Below are 13,274 nucleotides of genomic sequence, written 5' to 3' on the forward strand. Positions count from 1 at the left end.
TTCTGAGGGAGGAGGCCATGCATGGGTGCCTGTGCCTCTCCGCCAGCACTACCGTCTGCGATGAAGTCAGGGCGTGGTTGCTGTTAGCGCGGCAGCCTTTCCCAAGAGCTGCGCAGGTCTGTGTGGCCAGGTGGCGGCTTTCTCTCTGTTGGGCCATGCCTCCTGACCATGCCTCCCGCTCTCCGCAGGCTTTTGACTTCCTTCTGCAGCTGCGGGCTGACTCGCTGCACCGCCTGGGCCTGCCCAGCAAGGACGGGCTTGTGAGGTTCAGCCCCTACTGCGTCTGTGACTACATGTACGGTCCTGGGTCCTGGGGCGGGTGGGGGGTGGGGAGCTCACTGCCCTCCGCCCTGGGGTGGTCCTGTGTCTGAGGGAAGGTCCCAGAAGCATCGTAAGCACAGCCCTGGGTTGGGGCTTGGGGCCTGCATCCATCCTTAGCCTTGTGGAGTGGGAGCTCCGGCCTCAATGCTTCTCCCACTTGCTTCCACAGGGAGCCAGAGAGGGGCTCTGAGAAGAAGGCTGGTGGCCCCCTGTCACCTCCCACTGGGCCCCCTGGCCCGGCACCTGCAGGCCCCGCCGTGCGGCTCGGCTCGCTGCCCTACTCCCTGCTCTTCCGTGTCCTGCTGCAGTGTTTGAAGCAGGTGAGATGGTCAGACCCTCCGGCTGCATTAGGTCAGATCAGGCAGTGACTGGTGCTGCCCGGGGGCCACAGTTCTTCTCCCGCATTGGCAACCTTGGGAGGTTCGCTGCCTGTTTCTAGGTTGTCTGCCTCAAGGCCTCACAGCGGTTCCGTAGCTGTGTGTTGAGCGCCTGCTGTGTGTGGTGCATCACCGGAAGCTGGGTGTGGAGCTGAGGAGACGTTCCTGCCTCTGGGAGGTGGTTTTGGTACAAGAGTGAGGTGTATTGACAAATAACTGGATTGTAGGATGGGGTATGCCTTGGGAGGAGGCACCAACAGGCTGTGCGGGACCGAAGCGGGGGATGCCGTCACATCTGGTTGGGGGCATGGGGAGGGGCAGGTGAGGGTAGTCTTGAAAGGGGAGGAAGATTCCAGTGGCAGGAGTAAGCAAAGCCTGGAAGTAGGGGAGTAAGTTCCCTGTGGCGGGAGGTGGAGGAGCTTGGGCTTGTTCCCCAGTGGGGCACGAGGGAGGAGGGTTGGTCAGCAGTGTGCCGCAGGCGGGGCTGGGCAGCCCGGAATAGGCAGGGGGGGCGCTCCCAGGGGCCATGGGTGGGGAAGCAGAGCTGGATGGAGAGGCAGTAGCAGGTTCCCCGGGGGTACCGGGGTTTGTCGATTTCCTGTGAGAGTCTCAAGGTCTCCGTGTCACAGGTGGGATCTGGGGAAAGGCTTTTAGGACTCCTGGCCATGGTGTAGTTTATGGGCAGTGGTCGCCCCAGTGGAGATTGGGAGGGCTTACCAGGGAAGGTCCGTGCAGGCCACAACCCTGTCCTCAATGCTGTGGCTCTGGGTCACCTTTGGTCCTGTGGCAGGTATCTGGGCTCATGGATCGTTGAGGAATACTTGCTTTTCTTTTTTTTTTTTTTTTTTTGCGTTACGTGGGCTTCTCACTGTTATGGCCTCTTCCGTTGTGGAGCACAGGCTCCGGACGCACAGGCCCAGCGGCCATGGCTCATGGGCCCAGCCGCTCCACGGCATGTGGGATCTTCCCAGACCGGGGCACGAACCCGTATCCCCTGCATCTGCAGGCGGACTCTCAACCACTGTGCCACCAGGGAAGCCCATTGCTTCTCTTTAAGCTAGTACAGTAGCTTCTTTCCAGATCCACCTTCATTGTGCTTTGGGTGGGCATCGTCAGAGCCCCTTGGGTCCAGTGCCCTTGGTAGGCCATCCTCGGATCACCGTTGGGCAGGTAGGGAAGATGGAGCTGGCGTGCAGAAGTTCTAGGTCCTGCTGAGAGGAGAGGGGCGGTGCTGCACTGGGCCTCCTGCCCTGCCTGGTGTTTGGAGACAGCAGCTGCCGTCCAGGGCTGACTTTCTCTGAGTGGCATCTGCTCCCCGAGCTGCAGGGACTGAGGGCCCAGGCTTGTGTGGAGAACAGGAGAGCAGGTCTGAGGCCTCGCTGCTGTCCAGACCAAGCTTCCAACCCTGAGACCCCATCTTCCCTGTTCCTGCAGGAGACTGACTGGAAGGTGCTGAAGCTGGTGCTCAGCAAGCTGCCCGAGTCGCTGCGCTACAAGGTCCTCATCTTCACCTCCCCGTGTAGTGTTGACCAGCTATCTGCTGCCCTCTGCTCCATGGTACGCCTTCCACTTCGGACCTTTCCTGCGTCATGCACAGTGGGTCCGTGGCCTGTGTGTGGGGTGGGGCCACAGCATAGTTCCTCAGCTCTGAAAGACAGGCCTGGGAGACAAACTTGTTTCCCCTCAGAGGCTCGGACCCCGGCTGGAGTGCAGATGGTACCTCCAGGAGCCTGTCCTCCCATCCCAACTCTCGGGCAGAGGATTGGGGGCCTCAGTGAAGGGCTTGAGTTTGCAGGACTGAGCAAGGTCTTAACTCCTTTCCCCCCGCTCCTCCTCGCCGGGGTCTGTCTCCCTGGCAGATTAGTGGGCAGCCTCCCACTTCTCTGAGAAGGCAGACTGCTGGCTAGAACAGGAAGTAGGAAGGTCCTTGGGCTTTGACCCCTTCTCCCGCTGGGCCTACATTCTCAGGGGCCATCCCGTGCCCCCTGGCCACCCAGCTTGACCCAGCTGCCGGGCAGGGCTTCACATTTGGCCCTTGGCTGTTAGCTTTCAGGTCCCAAGACCCTCGAGCGGCTCCGAAGCACCCCAGAAGGGTTCTCCAGAACCGACCTGCATCTCGCTGTGGTTCCCGTGCTGACCGCATTAATTTCTTACCATAACTACTTGGATAAAACCAGACAGGTACCGGATGGGAGAGGGATGGTTGAGCTTTGAAAGCCTGGTCCCCAGGATGCTTGCTTCAGCCAAAGGGGCCCAGCGTTTTCCTCCCAACGGGTGGCTATTGGGCCAGGGCAAGAGCAGCTGGTTCTGCTTCCCTATGCGGCCAGTGCACCCCTGCCAGCTGGCCCATCCTGGAGCTGCAGACGTTTGAACTCGCTGGTGCTCCTGAGTTCTCTCAGGGAGGAGTGGGCTTAATGAAATGCTTGAATATTCCCCCTCCACACATATGCAGCGCCATTTTCTTTCTAAGGAGCATTGCCTGGCTTGTGCTACAGCTTTAGGATAGGTGCTGAGCCGCTTGGTGGCGCCGAGCCTGTTTTGAGAGGCAGAGCAGCTGGGCAGAGGGCGGCCCCACCACCTACCTCCAGCTGTCATCAGGTGCAAAAAGCACACGCAGTAATGCCTGTTTTCTTAATTCACTGCTGGGTGGGAGGCCTGCAGTGAGCCGTCACCTTTACTTTCTCTTTAAATTCCTGATACTTTTGTCACTCTGCCCTCATCAATCAGGGAACAGAAGTTTTAGGGAGGTCAGGTAGCCCACTCAAGGTCACAGCAAGGTGAGAGGCCTAAAGTCAGACTCAGTCCTGTTTGGGCGATGAGCCCATGCTCTTGACCAAAGTGCTGTTGGAAACTCACACTTGACTTGCCATCCCCGACCTCACTGCCCACCCCGACTCCTGGGGTGAGTGTGAGCTCCAGTTCCTCCTGTGTGGCCTGGTCTGGTTCTCACTGGCTGTGCTCCAAAGCTGGCCACACTGGGCTGAAGGTTCCCTGAGAACCCTCAAGGCCCAAAGTGTTTCCGAGGTGTGGGGCTGGCTGCAGGAAATCAGAATCATCCACAGGGCCTTAAGCTACCAGGTGGTTTGTCCCGAGGCTGTGGCCTGAGATGGCACTTGTCTCCTGCTGGGCACAGCTGAGCCATCTTCATGGGGGACTTTACCCAGGGTTGGTGTGAGCCTGGCGGCCTTGCTGTGTTAGGCAGATCCTCCCCTTGCCAAAAGGCCAGTCCATTGGGGATTCCAGAACCAAGGGGGTGATGAGCCCAGCCTGTCCTGGCTCCAGGGTAGGCTGGGGACCTGGGACCCCCCCCTCTGTGGGTGTGTGGGAAGGTGTCAGGAAGACCTTGACCAGAGCAGCCCTGCTGTCCCCTTGGCTCAGGTGGGGTCAGCTGCTGGTGGCTCTGCCACTTAGGAGCCTGAGACCTGGGATAAGGCACTTGGCCTTTTTGAGTCTTGGTCTTCTCCTCTATAGAACATTCTGGAGTGGGAGAGGGGAGACCAGGCCCTGGCTCACCAGAACAGCTCTCTATGGGCAGGGGCGGGGCACAGAGGGCCAGCCTGTTGTGGGCCTGGTCTGAGGCATCCGTGTTGTCCCACAGCGGGAGATGGTGTACTGCCTGGAGCAAGGCCTCATCTACCGTTGCGCCAGCCAGTGCGTGGTGGCCCTGGCCATCTGCAGCGTGGAGATGCCTGACATCATCATCAAGGCGCTGCCTGTCCTGGTCGTGAAGCTCACACACATCTCAGCCACGGCCAGCATGGCCATTCCACTCCTCGAGTTCCTGTCGAGTAAGCATCTGTGGCTTCGCATGTGTGTATCTGGGTGTGTGTGAGTGAGGTGGACCTTGAGTTTGGGGCTGCGCCTTGCCTGAAATAACTCGTGCTGCCTTCTCAGACCTCACCTTGGCTGCCTGTAGGCACGCTGTGCTCCGTGGGCCACCCTTTGCTGCCTCAGGGCCTTTGTACCTTCTGCCCCTCTGCTTTGAACGCTTTCCTTCTTGGCCTTCGAGTGGCTGGCTTCTTTCCTCCCCTCAGTGTCAGTTTAAATGGCACAGAAGCCTCTTGTTGCCTGACCTTGGTCCCTACTCGGCCTGGCTCTTAGAGCCTCCTCTCTGTCCCCCCTCAGCACACACTACAACTTGGAGGGGCTCTGCTCACCCCTCAGGTTGTGACATCCAGGAGCTTCGGGTGCCCCGCTTGCCCCTTCTTTCCTAGTACCTCATGCATGTCTGGCCCTCAGCAGGCCCTCAGGCGTGTGGACAACAGGAGCAGGGCAGGGCTTTGCTTCTGTAAAGGGCCACATGTGGTATGCCTTGGCTACCTGTTCTTTTTCTTACAACTTTTTGAAAAGGTAGAAACTATTCTTGGCTCACAGGTCATAAAGTGAGGCCACTGGCTGGATTGAGCCTGGGAACCATAGTTTGCCAGCCCTTGGAGTAGAGAGCCAAGGCCCAGGGACAGGGGAAGGTCCTGTTTGGGTGGGTTGTGACCTTCACTGCTTTGCCGTCCTCTTGGGTCAGAGTAGCTGCACTGGCTTTTTAGACGCATAGCACAGGACTCTGGCAACCCCTGCCCTGCTGTGGCCATGGGCCCGTCTTTGCCAGGCCCGTCTGGGCTCCCTCACTGGCTGTCTCCTGGTGTTGCAGCTCTGGCCAGGCTGCCTCACCTCTACAGGAACTTCGCAGCAGAGCAGTACGCCAGTGTGTTTGCCATCTCCCTGCCGTATACCAACCCCTCCAAGTAAGTTCTGCCTTGTATCCCTGTGAGACCCACAGGTCTGTGGTTGTGGCCCAGGCCAGCTGGAGGCCAGGCCTCTTGGAGTAGAAAGCCACACAGGCTCCCTGTGGCCATAGCACCTCTGATCTGCACCCCTAGCTCCTGGCTCATTTCCCTCGGGTGCCACGCCGGACCTCCAGCACTTATCTTTTCTTCTTGTCACAGGTTCAATCAGTACATTGTGTGCCTGGCCCATCACGTCATAGCCATGTGGTTCATTAGGTGCCGCCTGCCCTTCCGGAAAGATTTTGTTCCTTATATCACTAAGGTAAGCCAGTGGAGACCGTGTCCCTTGTTAGGGCTGGGACCTGCTTTGCCGCTGGCTCACCATGGCTGGATCAGGGTGACGGGCAGGGGAGAGAGAGGTGGGGCGCCGCTGGGACACAATTCTGCCGCCCTTGTCCTGGGCCTGTAGCTCATCCCAGGCTCACAGTGTACCTGGGCTGGCAGGTGTGGAGGGAAGAAGCCTGTGGGTGCCTGGAGGGCCACTGCCTTCTGGCCTGCGGCTCAGGTCTGCTCCACTCTGCCAGGGTCTGCGCTCCAACGTTCTCCTGTCTTTTGATGACACCCCTGAAAAGGACAGCTTTAGAGCACGGAGCACCAGTCTCAACGAGAGGCCCAAGAGGTGCGGGGCCTGCGTGGGCGGGCCTGGTGTCAGTGGGGCAGGGCAGGCCCGCAAGCTGTGGCCTGTGGCCGGCATGGTGCGTACCGGTTGGGGCTGAGGGCGTGCCTTGCGCAGACCGTGCTGGGCTCCAAGATGCCCTGGGGTTGTGAAGCAGGGCGGGGCCTGAGAAGGCTGCGAACGCCCCACACATGGCTGGAGAGGCCAGCGCTGCTCCTCAGCAAGCGGGTTGCTGTGGCCTGCGGTGTTGTGAAGCCTGCGTGCTGGGTTGTGGCCAGTCCTGCCTGGGTGACAGGCGAGTACAGATTTGCTGAGTTGGAGATTGAGGTGCTAGTTCTAGGGCGTCAGGTTTTGGGACTGACTCTGCTGAACAAGCCCAGGGTTGCATCAGGGCAGCTGACTCCTGAGAAGCCAAACACCTGGCCTGGATGGGAGGATCCAGGGTCCACAGATGCCCAGCCTCGGGCCAGGGTGGCCTGTCCCCCCGAGCTCTCGCCCAGCCCATTGCTAATGGGGGACATGCTCTTCTTCATCACAGCCGCTTTTGCCAAATCTGAGAAGAGCCGTGCTAGGCCTTGTGTTTTTGTTTGCATTTCATTTGAACGGCTGCCCCCTTTCCTGTCCCCCACCTTCCCGTCCAAGCTTTTTTGGCTTTCCCTAGGTGGGAATACGGCATTTTCCAGAATGACCGCGTCAGTGTGACCTAAGTCAGAAGCTGTTCTCTCAAGGTCCTGGTGGCTGGGGGCCGGGGCCTTGAGCTAAGAACTGACCTCTTTTTGAGCTGTGACCTTCAGGGCCTCAGCGCCTGGTCCCGAGCGGGTGGGTGGGACGTCTGGTCAGCACAGCCTGGAATCTGCCGTGCGGTGCGGTCCACACACGTTTAGTTTGCACTAATGTTCTTTGTTTTGGTATCATGCGTGAAACCTTACTTTTTCTGTCATGTTTACAAGATGTATTTTCATGCATTTTTGTTTTCTGTTTCTTCCCCCTGCTAACTGGCCTCTGGCATGGTTTTTTGTTCATCTCACCCGCGGGCTCTCCATCCTGACCCTGTGGCCTGTGACCTTTCCTCCTCATCCCTCCAATGGCTTGTTTTCCCCTCCCGGGAGCTGGGCTCTCTGGGGCTTGGGCCTTCCTTCCTCACCTGGTAGTTTGAGGATAGCCAGACCCCCCAAACAAGGCTTGAATAACTCTCCACCCGTGAAAGAATTCAAGGAGAGCTCTGCAGCCGATGCCTTCCGGTGCCGCAGCATCAGTGTGTCTGAACATGTGGTCCGCAGGTAGTGGGCTTTGTTGGGTGGGGGGCTCAGACCCTGGAGCTTGGCCCGTGAAGTGGCGCTGCCAGGCGGGAGCACCCGGGTGGCGGTGCATGGGGCTGCTTGCATGACCTCATCTCCTGCCCACGCCCTCCCTGGCCAGAGCTGGAGGAGAGCCCAAGTGGCAGCCCTCGGGCCGCAGGGGCCCGTCCTGCCAAGCCCTGCCCTTGGGCCCGGGGAACCTGGTGGAGAGGGGTGGAAAGGTTGCATTCTGTCACCAAGGCTCGTATGGGCGCGGGCTGGCTGCACAGCATCCTCAGAGGCCGGCCTGGGAGCCTAAAGCAGGGTGACCACCGTGAGATCGAGGGTGTCCAGTGGCAGCGCCCACAGGCCTGTCCCTGGAGGTCAGGGGCCTTTGCAAATGAAAGCAGCGCCCATGCAGGTCAGGTGGGGACACACTCTCCAGGGTTCGGCTTTTCTTTCATATCCTCTTTAGTGGACTTTCTTCTTGAGCTTTTTTTCTAGAAAAGGTGTTTTCTGTTGTAGCTGAGAGGGAATGGGGGCTTTTGTGTAGGGCGATGGGCTGGGGGCCAGCCTGCGAGAGGCCGGACAGGGGAGGCTTGGCCTCTCCAGGGGTGCAGTCTCATCACTTCTCCCTGCTGTGTCCGGGTGCAGTTGTGGGCTCTGGGTGGGGGGGTTATTGCTTCGTGCCGACAGGCCAGGCTGCACTGTCTCCTCACCTGGAAGCTCCTTCAGGCCTCAGCGTCCCACAGCTTGGAGACCCACCCCCTTGCTGACTCCTGGCTGGGGTTCCAGTCTCAGGCTGGCTTCCACCAAGTGGGGTTTGACTTCGGGGGGAGCTGGGGTTGGGGAGTGGTCAGTGAGGCTCCCCTTTCAGCTCTTTTCCAACAAATTCTTTGTCATGAGCAAAACTTGGCAAAGGGAGTATGAAATTTGTATCAAGAGTGAAACCTGCACAAGCCCCTCCTCCTGGTCACTGGGGCAGGGCCAGGGCAGCCCAAGTGTGTGGGTGAAGAGCCTCACACGAAGCCCAGACCCTTCCTGTCCTCCATGGGAGGTGGCCCTGTGGGCAGAATGCAATCTTTGTCTGTGCGTCCTGTGGTCTCCATGTCTCTGCATGACTACACTGTTCTGCCACAAAGCCATCACCTGACTCTTCTGCGCTTCGGTGAGGGGACAGCCTGTCTTTCCCCATCTCCTAAGCCTCTGCTCCGATGAGCGGGCCTGGGTCTGTCCCATGAGCCCATCTGCCCTCCCCCTGGGATGGTGTGTCCACTCGGTTTGCCAAGCTGTGGCTCGACTGGCCACACGCCCTGGTGGGTCTTTCTGAGTGCAGCCCTCTCAGCACCTGCATGCCTTGAGCTTTGGCCCCGGTGGTAGATGGCTTGGCCCCCACCTGGCACCCTGACCTTGCCGTGGCTCCTCCCTCCAGCAGGATCCAGACATCTCTCACGAGTGCCAGCTTGGGGTCTGCAGATGAGAACTCAATGGCCCAGGCTGACGACAACTTGAAAAATCTCCACCTGGAGCTCACAGAGACGTGTCTGGACATGATGGCCAGATACGTGTTCTCCAACTTCACGGCAGTCCCCAAGAGGTGCGAGTTGGGCTCCAGGACTGGGGCAGGGCCAGAGGGCAGGGCCTAGCTTTTTTTCTGTGATTGCACTTGGTCAAAGGGGCAGCAGGAGTGGCACATTGGGCTCCTTCCTGCAGGCAAGTTATTGACCGACACTCATGTGCTTTCAGGTCCCCCGTGGGAGAGTTCCTCCTGGCGGGTGGCAGGACCAAAACCTGGCTGGTTGGGAACAAGCTTGTCACCGTGACGACGAGCGTGGGGACTGGGACCCGATCTCTGCTGGGCCTGGACTCAGGAGAGCTGCAGGGCGTCCCGGAGTTGAGGTGACCACCTTTCTGCCCCTGCCTGCCTGGCCTTGATGGTGGCTGTCCTGAGCCCAGGCCTGCATGCGATAGTGTCATGCTGGCCTGGAGCCCATGGAATACCTTGGTCACGCTCTGTGGGGACCCTTCTGTCCTCAGCTCTGATCCCAGTGTGCACGTGAGACAGACAAAGGAGGCACCAGCCAAGCTGGAGTCCCAGGCTGGGCAACAGGTGTGCCGTGGAGCCCGGGACCGGGTCCGCTCCATGTCTGGTGAGCCTCTGCCCACCCTGCCTCCCTCCTGGGTGCCTCTGCGAGTCCCTTTGCTCAGGAAGGTCCTGGGAGCTGAGGATCAAGGTGGCTGGCTTTAGGCCTGCTCCAGTTTCTGAATAACTAGAGTGCTGTCTGTGAGCCCTCGTCATGGGGTTGGGGTGGGGGGGACATGACCTTTGTCATGTCATTTTGTGCACAAAGCCGCCTTGCCACTGGGGACCTGTTCTTGTGGTCAGTGTTTCTTATGAGCCCTCAGCAGCCCTGGCCCTCAGCCCAGCTCACCCCTAGAGCTTTTTACTCTGCTGTAGCTGAAATGAGCCATGGTCTGACTATGGGGCAGGTGATGGGGGCCCTTCCTGCTGCCCTGGGTCCACCAAGGCCGACACTGACATTGGAAGAGGGCCATGCCTAGGAATGGCCGAGCTGCCTCTGGGCACTAGCTCAGGGCTTGGCCAGCTCAGGGCTTGGCCAGCCCAGGCCCCAGGTGGAGCAACCAGGCCTTGCCAGTGGCTTTTCCACTGGACGGTGGTAGTCACCAGTCCTCCTGCTCTCCTCCTCAGGGGGCCATGGTCTTCGAGTTGGTGCCTTGGATGCTCCAGCCTCCCACTTTCCTGGCAGCCCCGCTTGCCCAGGCTCACAGACTGCTCCAGCCAGCAAGCCCGAGAAGGCCTCAGCCAGCACCCAGCTCCCGGCGCAGAAGGAGAAGACAAACCTGGCGGCTTACGTCCCCCTGCTGACCCAGGGCTGGGCAGAGATCTTGGTCCGGAGACCCACAGGTACCCCGGGGGTGGACCTGCGCTCAGCTGGCCTGGGCCGCTGTCAGCCCATAGTGTGGGATGGTTACATAAAGGCTCTGGACACACAGGAGCCAGTGGCAGGTAGACTGGGCCACGGGAGCAATTGGGAGGTGACTTTTGAGCCGAGTCCCCAGAAAGGAACAGTGAGGGGAGGTCCCATGGCTAAGTGAGGAGAGGGTCTGTCCTGGTCTGCTTAGGCTGCCATAACGAAGCACCACAGACTGGGCAGCTTAAACAACAGAATTTATTTCCTCCCAGTCCTGGAGCCTGGAAGTGCAAGGTTAGGGTGTTGGCAAGGCTTGTTTCTCCTATGGCCTCTCTCCTTGGCTTTTAGACGGCCGTCTCCTCACTGCATCCTCACGCGGTCGTCCCTCTGTGCCTTAATCTTGTTTTAAGGACACCGGTCAGAATGGATTAGGGTCCATCCGTGCGATCTTATTTTACCTTAATCACCGCTTTAAAGAGCCTGTTTCCAAATGCAGTCATTTTCTGAGGTCCCAGAGGTTAGGGCTCCAGCACGTGAATTTGGGGGGACACAACTCAGCCCACCACAGGGGCATTTCAGCCAAGGCCCAGAGCCTGGGAAGCATCTCAGGTGCCGTGTGGGGCCAGTGGTGACCGAGTGGTGAGGAGAGGGATGGGGTGTTGGCCCCATGGAGGCCTTGCGTGCTGGGCAGTGGGGCCATGGGGGTCAGGGCAGGGAGAGGCTCCTCATGTGTGTTAGCCCAGTCCTCCCGGTTCCTGTGAGGGAATGGCCGTGGGGGAGGCAGGAAACCAGGGGGGCTGGGAGGAGGTGGACTGAGGTCAGGTGAGATGCTGGGATGTGAGGCTGCTCAGTGAGGAAGGTCGAGTCCAAGCGTGGTCCTCTGGGCCTGGAAGGGAGAGTGGACAGAGCCCAGAAGCCTCTCTGGGCCCCACCCAGAACCCCCCTTTGGGGAGGAGTCTGCTGCGGTGAGTTGCCTTGGCTGCTCCCCCTCTGGCCCTGAGCCTGGCTGAGCCTGTCCTGAGTATGGGAACTGCCCTGGGGCAGCAGGTGCTGTGAGCTAATGGCCCCTCATGCTTGTCACTGAGGCGAGTAACCACTGGTGACTGCGCTGACCTCAGGGCCCGGGGCAGGGGGACTGGGGGTGGGAGCGTCAGGGCAAGGCCAGGGGCGTGCCTTGCCTGATCCCCCCACTGTCACTCCCTGGTGGAGCACGAGGCATGTTCCCTAAAGGCCAGTGTGGCTGGGGCTGCCCGGGGAGGGCTGGGAGGGGATGGCTGTTTGGATGTGCTGGGCCTGAGCCCTGGAGGGTGCTGGCTGCCTCTCTGCAGGGAACACCAGCTGGCTGATGAGCCTGGAGAACCCACTCAGTCCCTTCTCCTCGGACATCAACAACACGCCCCTGCAGGAGCTGTCCAATGCCCTAATGGCCGCCGAGCGCTTCAAGGAGCGTCGCGACACGGCCCTGTACAAGTCGCTGTCGGTGCCGGCGGCCGGCTCAGCCAAGCCCCCCCCACCCCCACGCTCTAACACAGGTGAGCGCTGGCCTCTCGCCCATCTGGTGTGCCCTGTCTGATGGCAGATGCGCTTGGGATGGGGTCCTGAGCCTTCTTGGTGCTGCCAGCCTCAGGCATTGGGAGAAGAAGGCTGGCCATGGGGGGGACACCCATCTCCAGAGAGTGGGGACTGCTCCTGCAGGGGCGACCTTCTTCTTTGGAGGCGTGGTACCATGAATCAGTGAGCTCGAGGCCCTGCTCAGCTGTCCCTACTCATGGGGTGAACATGGGCAGGGCCAGGTGAGGCCTTGGTTCTGCACCCTCCTCGGGGTGCCCGGTGCCAAGGTTTCCAGGAGGCCACCGCACTTCTGCTTGGGTTTGGGTTTGGGTTTGGGTTTGGATGTGCCGAGCACACCTGAGCCTGCCTGCGCCTGCCTGCGCTCTCATGGCCCTGCACAGCTGGGCCCGTGCTGTCCTTCAACCCCCGGCCTTCCCTGTGGCCAGATGACAGACACCTAGAGGCCGAGGACCTCTACTCACGAGAAGGAGGGATGCACTCCTTCCGCCAGATGTCCGCTCAGTCAGCTTGGAGAGCTGGGACCCGTGTGTGCCACACCCGCCCCTCCAGCCGATCGCTGGCCCTCCCCTCTCTTTCTCCAGGCTCTGGGTCTGTGCAGGACTAGTGGTGTCTGTCCTCTCTGCTCGACCTATGCATAGCCTCTCCTTCTGCTGACTGGTCGCTCACGGTTTCCCTTGCAGTGGCCTCTTTCTCCTCCCTGTACCAGTCCAGTTGCCAAGGAAAGCTGCACAGGAGCATTTCCTGGGCAGGTATTCGTGTGTCTCTTTAAGGAAAGCAGTGTTTGCTGAAGAGCACAACTCTGCCCCCTAGATGCTGACTCATCATCCCTCATCCGCTCACCCCTCCATGATGGCACCTCAGCCTCTTGTCGCCCTCTGGGTGCAGGGCCCTGGCTCGCATGAGGATGTTGGGTGCCGAATGTGTTTGCTTTACCAGCGGGAACCCCCGCTGTCTTGCGCTTTCATGGCTGAGCTCTGTTCCTGAGCCAGACAGGCCCTCCCAGCCCTTTCTTCAGGCCTGAGGAGGTGACCTTGGGCAACTGAACCCCAGAGGCCGACAGAGGATAGCTTTTGGGGTGCGAGCCTGGCTCTGGGGCTCGGCCGAGCTGCCCCTGACCCGGCCTCTGGTGGTCTGACTGGCTTCGTGAACTCACAAATTGGGACGTATTTGCCTTTCATAGTAGACTGGCCGAGGGCCTTGCAGACTGGCTTCTGGCCCATGGCTCCTAGGCCCCGGCAGGGAGGGTGTGGCCTGCTCGGGGCTCCAGCCACCTAGGCCCTACTGCATGGGCAGGAGCCAGCTAGGAGCTTGCAGTGGCAGAGGGGCTCTCATGGGCGGCTAATGGACTGCGCGTGTATGGGGCTGCGTGCAGGTGGTGCTAATTCGGTTGCTTCTTC

General features: G+C 60.1%; 1 protein-coding gene across 16 annotated transcripts in view; it reads left to right on the plus strand.

The window, feature by feature from the left end:
* The window catches only part of TSC2 (TSC complex subunit 2), a 37,683-nt gene that overhangs the window by 18,028 nt on the left and 6,381 nt on the right, over window positions 1–13,274 (plus strand). For 3 of the 16 annotated variants that reach the window (XM_059036375.2, XM_067012828.1, XM_067012826.1), the window contains exons 18-32: window positions 189–295; window positions 491–641; window positions 2,133–2,255; window positions 2,745–2,879; window positions 4,297–4,486; window positions 5,344–5,437; window positions 5,639–5,741; window positions 6,004–6,098; window positions 7,247–7,375; window positions 8,805–8,969; window positions 9,119–9,271; window positions 9,410–9,522; window positions 10,083–10,298; window positions 11,634–11,837; window positions 12,558–12,626. In XM_059036375.2, the coding sequence (XP_058892358.1) occupies window positions 189–295; window positions 491–641; window positions 2,133–2,255; window positions 2,745–2,879; window positions 4,297–4,486; window positions 5,344–5,437; window positions 5,639–5,741; window positions 6,004–6,098; window positions 7,247–7,375; window positions 8,805–8,969; window positions 9,119–9,271; window positions 9,410–9,522; window positions 10,083–10,298; window positions 11,634–11,837; window positions 12,558–12,626 (2,047 nt within the window). The remainder of the gene's footprint in view (window positions 1–188; window positions 296–490; window positions 642–2,132; window positions 2,256–2,744; window positions 2,880–4,296; window positions 4,487–5,343; window positions 5,438–5,638; window positions 5,742–6,003; window positions 6,099–7,246; window positions 7,376–8,804; window positions 8,970–9,118; window positions 9,272–9,409; window positions 9,523–10,082; window positions 10,299–11,633; window positions 11,838–12,557; window positions 12,627–13,274) is intronic. The other 13 variants (XM_059036377.2, XM_067012829.1, XM_067012827.1 and 10 more) reach the window with 7 other exon arrangements.

This window comes from Kogia breviceps, chromosome 14 (assembly GCF_026419965.1).
Source record: "Kogia breviceps isolate mKogBre1 chromosome 14, mKogBre1 haplotype 1, whole genome shotgun sequence".
In the NCBI taxonomy this organism is placed as follows: Eukaryota; Metazoa; Chordata; class Mammalia; order Artiodactyla; family Physeteridae; genus Kogia; species Kogia breviceps.